The 12,703-nt window shown below is 41.0% G+C and overlaps 1 protein-coding gene across 1 annotated transcript in view; it reads right to left on the reverse strand.

The window, feature by feature from the left end:
* The window catches only part of LOC128700089 (uncharacterized), a 78,255-nt gene extending 66,430 nt beyond the window's left edge, over positions 1-11,825 (reverse strand). The window contains exons 1-2 of the mRNA XM_070098786.1: positions 11,565-11,825; positions 770-1,069 (exon numbers count right to left, since the gene is read on the reverse strand). Coding sequence (XP_069954887.1) covers positions 770-912 — 143 coding nt within the window. The 5' untranslated portion in view covers positions 913-1,069; positions 11,565-11,825. The remainder of the gene's footprint in view (positions 1-769; positions 1,070-11,564) is intronic.
* Positions 11,826-12,703: the final 878 nt, after the last annotated feature.

Consider the following 12,703-nt stretch of genomic DNA (forward strand, 5'->3'; position numbering starts at 1 on the left):
TAGCCATTACTGTATTTCTTTTAAAACATACTCTGATGCTTGGAATATGCACGTCTTTCTGGGACCTTGGTGGTACATGAACTTCGGCATCACTGTTATGCAATACTACAAGCACTCTATCAGACACTTATGAAAGCAGATTATTATTATTATAATCAAAAAGAAGCGCTAAGCCACAAGGGCTATACAGCTTATGAAAGCAGAGATACGGTAGGGCCAACTCTTGAACTATGCAAGATACGCAATCTCTACCATGCTTGGAGAGCAAGGTGAGATATCTGACTTTTTTTTTTATACTGGCGACATTATCTGGTCACAACAAACCTAAGTATAATGACTTTAAATTCATGATTTAGTATCTAGTTATTTAGTCGGGCTGAAACTGATAGTTCAGGTAGGTCTTGCAGACTTGCACCCTGCGCCTCTAGTAGGGTGGCAGGAGATTTAGTATCTTCGTTTCCTCATATTGTCATTCGTAAAGCTTTATCAAGCTCTTTTTATAAATTATAGTTTGAGCGAAATGTTATCCCAATAAAACTTTGTTCTTCATATTGTGTCTTCATATCTACGCACTTCTGGAGGGACAGCTACTGAATGAATTAGGGCGAATACGTTTCCTTTGGGTTAACCTACCTTGGTGAAAAACAGCCAGTGATTCAACACAAGAGTTTTTGGACGAACAGATTTGGGTTATGAATTACGACTTCAGTTTTTGTTGCCGGAGGAAAGAGCGGCCCTAAATATGTATTAAATACTGGTGCTAACTCACATGTCCATGAAAACAGAAGTCATGCCAACCATCTGGGTGGGTGTAACGGTGATATTGATGGGTGGAGTGTCACTGTTGAGCACTCTTAACGGTGATGACCAAAGCCCCATCCACGACAACAATGACAGTAGCGAGGCCATCATCCTTTCTTTCAGCACGACCACCACAGCTCAACACAACAGGTCACGTCAGATTACCTTAGGTCAAAAAGGCAGGTAGCCTTAGATGAACACAGGTCACCTAAGGACACGGCAGACTACCTCAGCTCAACACTGGGCACATTAGGTCACTGAAGACTTTCTGTTGGGAAACCAATTAACTAATATAAACATATATACCAAGCATTGTTTTACAATATTCTAGTATAACCCGATGTTTACGTAATGCCTTCAACTGTTTTTGCATTATGCATCAATGTAACGTATTCAGTACTAATTAGTTTTCATCCTAGCCCAAGTTTGACAAAAATGCTGTGCATACTCTGAACTTTTCAGTTTTACTGCATTTATGTAATGTTTTGAAAATGAAAATAATGATTGATTTACATTTTTTTGATCCATCCCGGAAAGACCTCTTGGCAGCTGCCTCATCTAGCATTTTAAACAGAAAAGCTTGTCGAACTGTACGACAGTTTAGTCTGAAAAAATATCTACCAGCCTAATCATTTTTACTGCACTAAGCTCCATTTAGCGTTTTCTACCCAATACCGGAGTGGAAAATTACATTTATCTGAATGTATCATTATGTACATAACAATAAATGAACAAAGATAATTATTATTTATCAGTTAGACAAGTAGGAATTTGGGACACCTAGGTCACAAAAATGTCCCCCTTCGATACCTACCACTGTCATATCCACAAGTTGCTCTAGACCTATTAATTATAAATAAAAAATACATCACCAGGAATGCTGGTAAATATATAAATTTGTGGACTGTATATTAAAAATAATAAATGATTATATATATATATATATATATATATATATATATATATATATATATATATATATATATATATATATATACACATTTATACAACAGAAGGAGAATATATCTTAATCATAACACTCACCAATTTGACAGGAGATTAATGTGTATCATACTCAGAAAACCTCACTGTCTATCTATGAAAATAACACTGGCCAGAGTTAAACATAACAAACTTATCTGAGGTTCCTGGAGCTGTCTTGTCCAGTCGCCTGATATCTCAAGTTATGCAGGAATGCACATCCAACAATTTCGCCTCCTATTTGAGAGGTGTCAACCCAATTTTAACCTCTAGAGCACGAAAAAATTCTTCCCATTATTCACAACGTGTTATTCAATTCAAACAAAATGGCGACTGTCCCTTCTCTTCAGGCTCAGTTTCCCATTTTCTATGACATAAATGTTATTAAATACAGTATGGTCATCTATATACATATAAATACTGAATTTCTGGAAAATATATAAGTATATTCCACAACCGGTTTCAGTATACAAAGCAATGAGCTATTATTATTATTATTATTATTATTATTATTATTATATTTTGTAGTATTATTTTCATGGGGAAGTGCTGAACCCTTAGGCGTCATACATTATCTTGTGAAATGTGAGTAAATGTGTTTGAACCTAGAAAGGGGAGAATAGCACTAATCCATTGGATGAAGAGCCCTTCAACATCAATGCCCCTTTCCCCCATGAAGAGATTTGTCATGTTTAATATGTATTTGTCAAGCTAAGTGACTTTGTTCACTTTACTGTGTATTTTTCAAAATTAATGAGTATTTGTTAATGTTTAGCATTGCAGTAATAACAATGGTACAAAGCAGCTGGAGTACAGCAATAACAGTGAACAGCAGCTGGAGTACAACAATAACAGTGAACAGCAGCCGGAGTACAACAATAACAGTAGTGAACAGCAACTGGAATACAACAATAACAGTGAACAGATGGAGTGCAACAATGACAGTGAACAACTGCTGAAGTGTAAACAATAACAGCAGTGAACATCTGGAGTACAACAATAACGCTGAACAGCTGAAGTACAATAACAGTGAACAACAGCTGAAGTACAACAATGACGGCAGTGAACAGGAGCCGGAGAGAGTGAACAGCAACGGGAGAGTGTACAACAATGACTAAGGAACGCAGATCGTGGCAATAATTGATGCTTTGAGTGAAGAACTTTCCTACTTTCACCGAGATTCTCTGCACGATAATGCGACACAATGATACTCATCACCTTGGTTACTTTGACTCACTACGACACGATATGTTCATCAACGTGTTTACTAAGACTCCACAACACTACAATAGGGTACTCATCACCTTGGTTAATAAGATTTACAACACTATGACATACTCATCACCGTGGTTACTAAGATTTACAACACTATGACATACTCATCATCGTGGTTACTAAGATTTACAACACTGACCTAGAAAATGTACAGAGAACCTTCACGGAGCACATAACGGAGATAAAACACCTCAATTACTGGGAGCGCTTGAGGTTCCTGAACCTGTATTCCCTGGAGCGCAGGCGGGAGAGATACATGATTATATGCACCTGGAAAATCCTAGAGGGACTAGTACCGAACTTGCACACGAAAATCACTCACTACAAAAGCAAAGGACTTGGCAGACGATGCAACATCCCCCCAATGAAAAGCAGGGGTGTCACTAGCACGTTAAGAGACCATACAATAAGTGCCAGGGGCCCGAGACTGTTCAACTGCCTCCCAGCATACATAAGGGGGATTACCAACAGACCCCTGGCAGTCTTCAAGCTGGCACTGGACAAACACCTAAAGTCGGTTCCTGATCAGTCGGGCTGTGGCTCGTACGTTGGATTGCGTGCAGCCAGCAGTAACAGCCTGGTTGATCAGGCTCTGATCCACCAGGAGGCCTGGTCACAGACCGGGCCGCGGGGGCGTTGACCCCCGGAACTCTCTCCAGGTAAACACTATGACATACTCATCACCGTGGTTACTAAGATTTACAACACTGACATACTCATCACCGTGGTTACTAAGATTTACAACACTATGACATACTCATCACCGTGGTTACTAAGATTTACAACACTATGACATACTCATCACCGTGGTTACTAAGGTTTACAACACTATGACATACTCATCACCGTGGTTACAACTGTCCTTACTCATATCCTTTTAAGAACTTAGTTACCATGTTTCCCCTTTTCCTCATACATATATAGGAACGAAGACACCTTTATAACTCTTATGCTAGTACCATGAACCATACTGTAGCTCTTCTTTGCATCCTTAGTCAGTGTTTTGTCGATGTTGGCACTACAACTTATTGTATATTCAAATTTTGACCGAACATACGTTGTAAATACTATTTTTAGCCTTCATCCATAGATCTGAAAGCTATTTTATTATTTGTCAGTGGTGATACTCTAGTGACAATCTTATATTAACAATAACTCCTTGATCTTCCTCATTGCCAGACACTGAATATTTTGTCAAGCAATTTGTACTCTTCTTGTGCTATGATTTTTACCTTCTCCCATTTCATGATATTTATATACAGTAAACTCAATTGTCTAATTTTCAGTCCATGTCATTGTGTAGAGGTTCACAATAATTGTTACTCTTATGTACAATAAGACTTTTATATCCTTAATTCAATAAATAGTCATATAGGTTCTAATCCTGCTGGGAAGTTATTTACAAATCTAAAACATATCAGTGAAAAGTACGGATATTTGTGACATATCAGTAACATTTTCCCATATGAAGACAATTTTCCTCTTATTTCTGTTCGTTTTTCTCCCACACAAAAAAATCTTCCATACAAAATATCTGATTGTGTATACAAAGGACCTGGCTGTGTACATATGGTTAGTTTAATATGTTTATTATGCACCCCATACCCATCCTGTGGGCGGTAGTCAAAAGATTAGAGGTACATAATTGGTCCAGGGACTGGACTCCAAAGTTTTGATAGCTGAGCAAGTTACAGAGGTAATGAACTCACAAATTACAAAGGTAATGAACTCACAATTTACAAAGGTAATGAACTCCAGGTAGGTCTGGTCACAACCATGACAAGTTACAAAGGTATTTACAGATTACAGAGGTACGTAATGGGTCCAGGGACTGGGCCTCCAAAGTTTTGATAGCTGAACTAGGTACAAAGGTAATGAGCTCACAAGTTACAAAGGTAATGAATTCTGTAAGAATGGTTACTTACGTTTATACATGGCTACAATCATGAACAAATTATAGTGTAATGAGCAATTCACACTTCCACACCCGGTCACAACTGTAATGAGTTATTGGTGCAAATATTGATTGAGTCACACACACACACACACACACACACACACACAGGAGCTATAAATCGACCCCTGCAACCACAAATAGGCGAGTACAAATAGGTGAGTACACACACACACTCAGACACTCACACTCACACACACACACACACACACACACACACACACACACACACACACACACACACACACACACACACACACACACACACACACACACACACACACACACACACACACACACACACACACACACACACACACACACACACACACACACACACACACTTTAGTTTAATATCTTTATTATGCACCCCATACCCATCCTGTGGGCGGTAGTCAAAAGATTACAAAGGTACATAATGGGTCCAGTGACTGGACCCCAAAGTTATGATACATAGATATTATTGCTATAACAGAGACCTGGCTCAATCTGAAAGATAGAGAGATGCCCTCTGAATGTCACATACAAGGCTATAAATTATTCCACACTGACAGGGTCAACAGGAAAGGTGGTGGAGTAGCGATGTATGTCAGAGACAATTTAAATTGTTGTGTTAGACAAGATATTAAATTAAAAGCGTCAGCCACTGAATCTGTTTGGTTACAGCTTCTCGAGGGCCGAGAAAAACTAATTTTGGGTGTGATTTACAGGGCCCCAAATCTTGATAGGGAGTGCAGTAAACTTCTATGGGACGAAATTCGTAAGGCATCTACATACGAAAATGTTGTGCTAATGGGAGATTTCAACTATAGACAGATTGACTGGAGCAATTTGACAGGAAATTTAGTCAGGTGACTTTCTTGATACGATCCAGGATTGTTTTTTAAAACAGTTTGTGACAGAGCCAACTAGGGGAAATAACCTCCTTGACTTGGTTCTTGCCAGTAGGGAAACACTAATTAATAATCTTGAGGTTAATGATGAGCTTGGGGAAAGTGATCACAAATCACTCAGTTTTAATATATCATGGAATTCCCCTAATAATGGCAATCAAGTCTCTGTCCCTGACTTCCGCTTGGCTGATTTCATAGGACTGAAAAATTACTTAGGTGGGCTGAACTGGAATGACCTGACTAAGGGTCAGGTAGATGGTGATGGTTGCCGATATGACGCTTTTCAGGGCATAGTTCTAGCTGCTCAGTCAAATTATGTTCCAAATAGGGAAATCAGATCAAACAAAAATGATCCTAAATGGATGAACAATAGATTAAAATATCTAATTGGTCAAAAGAGAGGCATATATAGGCAAATCAAAAGAGGGGAGGGGCAATTAAGAAATCGATATATTCAGTTAAAGAGAGAAATAAAAAAAGGAATTAGAATAGCAAAAAGAGATTATGAGGTTAAAGTTGCAAGAGATTCGAAGACTAACCCAAAAGGATTCTTTCAGGTATACAGAAGTAAGATCAGGGACAAGATAGGCCCACTCAAAAGTTCCTCGGGTCAGCTCACTGACAGTGATAAGGAAATGTGTAGAAGTTTTAACACATACTTCCTCTCAGTTTTTACACAGGAGGATACCAGCGATATTCCAGAAATGATAAATTATGTGGAACAGGACGATAATAAACTGTGCACGATTAGAGTCACAAGTGACAGGGTCCTTAGGCAAATAGATAAATTAAAACCTAACAAATCCCCAGGCCCTGATGAACTGTATGCAAGGGTTCTAAAGGAATGTAAAGAGGAGCTTAGCAAACCTTTGGCTAATCTTTTCAACATATCACTACAAACTGGCATGGTGCCAGATAAGTGGAAAATGGCAAATGTGATACCTATTTTCAAAGCAGGTGACAGGTCCTTAGCTTCGAACTATAGACCAATAAGCCTAACCTCCATAGTGGGAAAATTTATGGAATCAATAATTGCCGAGGCAGTTCGTAGCCACCTTGAAAAGCATAAATTAATCAACGAATCTCAGCATGGTTTTACAAAGGGGCGTTCCTGCCTTACGAATTTATTAACTTTTTTCACTAAGGTATTTGAGGAGGTTGATCATGGTAATGAATATGATATTGTGTATATGGACTTCAGTAAGGCTTTTGACAAGGTCCCACATCAGAGACTATTGAGGAAAATTAAGGCACATGGAATAGGAGGAGAAATTTTTTCCTGGATAGAGGCATGGTTGACAAATAGGCAGCAGAGAGTTTGCATAAATGGGGAGAAATCAGAGTGGGGAAGCGTCACGAGCGGTGTTCCACAGGGGTCAGTGTTGGGCCCCCTGCTGTTCACAATATACATAAACGACATAGATGAGGGCATAAAGAGCGACATCAGCAAGTTTGCAGATGACACCAAAATAGGCCGTCCAATTCATTCTGACGAGGACATTAGAGCACTCCAGGAAGATTTGAATAGACTGATGCAGTGGTCGGAGAGGTGGCAGATGCAGTTTAATATAGACAAATGCAAAGTTCTAAATGTTGGACAGGACAATAACCATGCCACATATAAACTAAATAATGTAGATCTTAATATTACGGATTGCGAAAAAGATTTAGGAGTTCTGGTTAGCAGTAATCTGAAACCAAGACAACAGTGCATAAGTGTTCGCAATAAAGCTAATAGAATCCTTGGCTTCATATCAAGAAGCATAAATAATAGGAGTCCTCAGGTTGTTCTTCAACTCAACACTCTGCCCCAGGGCCAGACTCATGGAACTCTGTGTTCATCAAGAACTGCAAGAAGCCCCTATCACGAGCCTTTTCCATCCTATGGAGAGGGAGCATGGACACGGGGGTCGTCCCTCAGTTACTAAAAACAACAGACATAGCCCCACTCCACAAAGGGGGCAGTAAAGCAACAGCAAAGAACTACAGACCAATAGCACTAACATCCCATATCATAAAAATCTTTGAAAGGGTCCTAAGAAGCAAGATCACCACCCATCTAGAAACCCATCAGTTACACAACCCAGGGCAACATGGGTTTAGAACAGGTCGCTCCTGTCTGTCTCAGCTACTGGATCACTACGACAAGGTCCTAAATGCACTAGAAGACAAAAAGAATGCAGATGTAATATATACAGACTTTGCAAAAGCCTTCGACAAGTGTGACCATGGCGTAATAGCGCACAAAATGCGCGCTAAAGGAATAACAGGAAAAGTCGGTCGATGGATCTATAATTTCCTCACTAACAGAACACAGAGAGTAGTCGTCAACAGAGTAAAGTCCGAGGCAGCTACGGTGAAAAGCTCTGTTCCACAAGGCACAGTACTAGCTCCCATCTTGTTCCTCATCCTCATATCCGACATAGACAAGGATGTCAGCCACAGCACCGTGTCTTCCTTTGCAGATGACACCCGAATCTGCATGACAGTGTCTTCCATTGCAGACACTGCAAGGCTCCAGGCGGACATCAACCAAATCTTTCAGTGGGCTGCAGAAAACAATATGAAGTTCAACGATGAGAAATTTCAATTACTCAGATATGGTAAACATGAGGAAATTAAATCTTCATCAGAGTACAAAACAAATTCTGGCCACGAAATAGAGCGAAACACCAACGTCAAAGACCTGGGAGTGATTATGTCGGAGGATCTCACCTTCAAGGACCATAACATTGTATCAATCGCATCTGCTAGAAAAATGACAGGATGGATAATGAGAACCTTCAAAACTAGGGAGGCCAAGCCCATGATGACACTCTTCAGGTCACTTGTTCTATCTAGGCTGGAATATTGCTGCACTCTAACAGCACCTTTCAAGGCAGGTGAAATTGCCGACCTAGAAAATGTACAGAGAACTTTCACGGCGCGCATAACGGAGATAAAACACCTCAATTACTGGGAGCGCTTGAGGTTTCTAAACCTGTATTCCCTGGAACGCAGGAGGGAGAGATACATGATTATATACACCTGGAAAATCCTAGAGGGACTAGTACCGAACTTGCACACGAAAATCACTCACTACGAAAGCAAAAGACTTGGCAGACGATGCACCATCCCCCCAATGAAAAGCAGGGGTGTCACTAGCACGTTAAGAGACCATACAATAAGTGTCAGGGGCCCGAGACTGTTCAACTGCCTCCCAGCACACATAAGGGGGATTACCAACAGACCCCTGGCAGTCTTCAAGCTGGCACTGGACAAGCACCTAAAGTCAGTTCCTGATCAGCCGGGCTGTGGCTCGTACGTTGGTTTGCGTGCAGCCAGCAGCAACAGCCTGGTTGATCAGGCGCTGATCCACCAGGAGGCCTGGTCACAGACCGGGCCGCGGGGGCGTTGACCCCCGAAACTCTCTCCAGGTAAACTCCAGGTATCCTTGGTTAGGCCTCATTTAGATTATGCTGCACAGTTTTGGTCACCGTATTACAGAATGGATATAAATGCTCTGGAAAATGTACAAAGGAGGATGACAAAGTTGATCCTATGTATCAGAAACCTTCCCTATGAGGATAGACTAAGGGCCCTGAATCTGCACTCTCTAGAAAGACGTAGAATTAGGGGGGATATGATTGAGGTGTATAAATGGAAGACAGGAATAAATAAAGGGGATGTAAATAGTGTGCTGAAAATATCTAGCCTGGACAGGACTCGCAGCAATGGTTTTAAGTTGGAAAAATTCAGATTCAGGAAGGATGTAGGAAAGTACTGGTTTGGTAATAGAGTTGTGGATGAGTGGAACAAACTCCCAAGTACAGTTATAGAGGCCAGAACGTTGTGTAGCTTTAAAAATAGGTTGGATAAATACATGAGTGGATGTGGGTGGGTGTGAGTTGGACCTGATAGCTTGTGCTCAGGTCGGTTGCCGTGTTCCTCCCTTAAGTCAAGGTGACCTGACCTGACTAGTTTGGGTGCATTGGCTTAAGCTGGTGGGAGACTTGGACCTGCCTCGCATGGGCCAGTAGGCCTTCTGCAGTGTTCCTTCGTTCTTATGTTCTTATGCGCAAGACTAAATTTGTAAACAAGACGCTGGCTGTGCACACAAGAGCTGGCTATGGTGCTAAAGAGCTTGTCTGTATTTTCCCTGATCCCATTATGCACCTTTGTAATCTTTTGACTACCGCCCACAGGATGGGTATGGGGTGCATAATCAACATATTAAACTAACTGTATTTTAACACAATGCCAACAAATATACGGAAAAACTACTAGTGTATACAGGAGAATGTTGTGTGGTGCCAACATTACTGGCACCCTCCCAGGTCCATACTGTGCACGCTAAATAGGTAAGCGGGCATTCATAGAGGGGGGGGGGGAGGAGAAATCCCTGATACACGCTTGAGCACATAAACATGTAACAAATATATTCATACAGGGTTGAGACAATATCAGATTTTTTGCCTATATCGATACATTAAAATTAGCCAATACCTATACTTTGACACACACCTATTCACACATAAAAGACAAATATGCACACACGCGCACACAACAGTTTCTCAAATCTGTCGACTCTACACAGCAAGTGCCGCACTGCCTAATGCTGCTCCTCTCGCTTTCTCCTTCATATTCCATCCTTACTTCCTACCCTCCTCTCCCTCTTTTCCCTATCTCCTTCCTTCTGATTTTCATTTCCTTCTATATATCACTCAAACTGCTTTCCTATCCAGTTTGTGTTAAGTTTCGCTTATCAAAATCTAAATCAGCCCTCATACACATGTTTAAAATGAATCTTAGCTGTGGATTCCATCTCACATTGGTCTTCAGATGCATGATAGAACTGTTGAATTGGCTAAGTTGTATGCTTTCAAAGAGGGGGTAAATTACAATCTTGGCTTGTCAGTTAGCAATTTGAGAACAATAATACGTGTGAATTGCTCATTACTTTATTTGTTCATGATTGTGACCATGTATAGACATGTTGATTCATTACCTTTGTAACTTGGTCATGATTGTGACCCGATCTGCCTGGAGTTCACAACCTTGTAATTTGGGGAGGCAACACTCCTTTGCCTACATCCCACAGGATGAGTATGGGGCGCATATTAGATATTAAACTAAAAACTAGCTGATATCAATGATATACTACTATATAGAAAGCCGCTTGTTATGCAGAGCATTTCGGGCAAATTATGTCAGTTTTGTCCCAGGATGCGACCCATACCCAAGTAAACACCAGTTGACTATTATTAAACAGCTCAGTGTTATGTCATTAAATAATGTCATGTTATTAAAACAAGATCGTTATTAAACAGTTAGTATCATGTTATTACACAATGTCGTTATTAAATAGTCAATGTCATATTAAACAAAGTCATATTACTGGGCGGTATCATATTATTAAAGAATGTAAATAATGTCAAGGCTTTCAACTCAAAAGTTCTTCAACAGTACTGTTATTGAAAATTTTGGAGTAACGGCATCCATTACCTCCAGTATAAATTATTTTTTACAGACCCAAGTTGCCTTTGTCCAGTTTCCAGGCAAAAATAAATTTATTACAGCATAGATAGTTATCGCTTATTAAGTACACGAGTCATATATGCATGTCATATATACAACAATATTCTAGGATACGTCTTAATAATATGTCACATAAAACTAACCTTTCAATATTTATTTGAAGAGAGGAGAAAATATTCAGTCTGCTAAAGTTCACGTTTACAGATAATTCACGTTCTTAGATATGAACCTGAAGTAATGAATGATTCATGGAGACACGTTATCATCGCAGTTGCCATAACATTGGGATAAGAGGACACCAATGTTTCAGAATATCCTTAAATGATAATACCGTCCCGTAACACTAAAAGCAGTGGCTCACATCCTCCCCGAAAGACGTCGCCCGGTACACTAACCTATTATACATGAGAAAGTTAGGTTCTAGCGGGAGACCAAAATAAATCGCCAAACTTCACATATATAACTTTCCATTTTCTTCAAGACACGTGGATTTCCTAACAGTACTGTATATAACTTTGTATGTTTGATGCAAAGTGTGGATACAATCTCAGGATTTCTATATCTTATCTTTATCAATAAAGCGATGCGTCACTTTCGCTCCTACTCACTCCCTAGAGTGTTATGTGTGAGGCTACTCACCCCATGGAGTGGCTCATGGCTGAGGCTACTCACCTCATGGAGTGGCTCATGGCTGAGGCTACTCACCCCTTGGAGCGGCTCGTGGCTGAGGCTACTCACCCCATGGAGTGGCTCATGGCTGAGGCTACTCACCTCATGGAGTGGCTCATGGCTGAGGCTACTCACCCCTTGGAGCGGCTCGTGGCTGAGGCTACTCACCCCATGGAGTGGCTCATGGCTGAGGCTACTCACCCCTTGGAGCGGCTCGTGGCTGAGGCTACTCACCCCATGGAGTGGCTCATGGCTGAGGCTACTCACCTCATGGAGTGGCTCATGGCTGAGGCTACTCACCCCTTGGAGCGGCTCGTGGCTGAGGCTACTCACCCCATGGAGTGGCTCATGGCTGAGGCTACTCACCCCATGGAGTGGCTCGTGGCTGAGGCTACTCACCCCTTGAAGTGGCTCATGGGTGCGGCTACTCACCCCTTGGAGTGGCTCATGGCTAGGATTACCCCGTGACTCATGAGACTACTCACCCTCTGCAATGGGTAGCTCATGACTGAGGCTACTTCCACCTTGGAGTGGCTTATGTTTAAGGCTACTCGTCCCCTAGGGTGACATATTTCTGAGGATACTCTACCTAATGCTCATTCCCACCCTGTCG

This window comes from Cherax quadricarinatus, chromosome 64, assembly GCF_038502225.1.
Source record: "Cherax quadricarinatus isolate ZL_2023a chromosome 64, ASM3850222v1, whole genome shotgun sequence".
Classification (NCBI taxonomy): Eukaryota; Metazoa; Arthropoda; class Malacostraca; order Decapoda; family Parastacidae; genus Cherax; species Cherax quadricarinatus.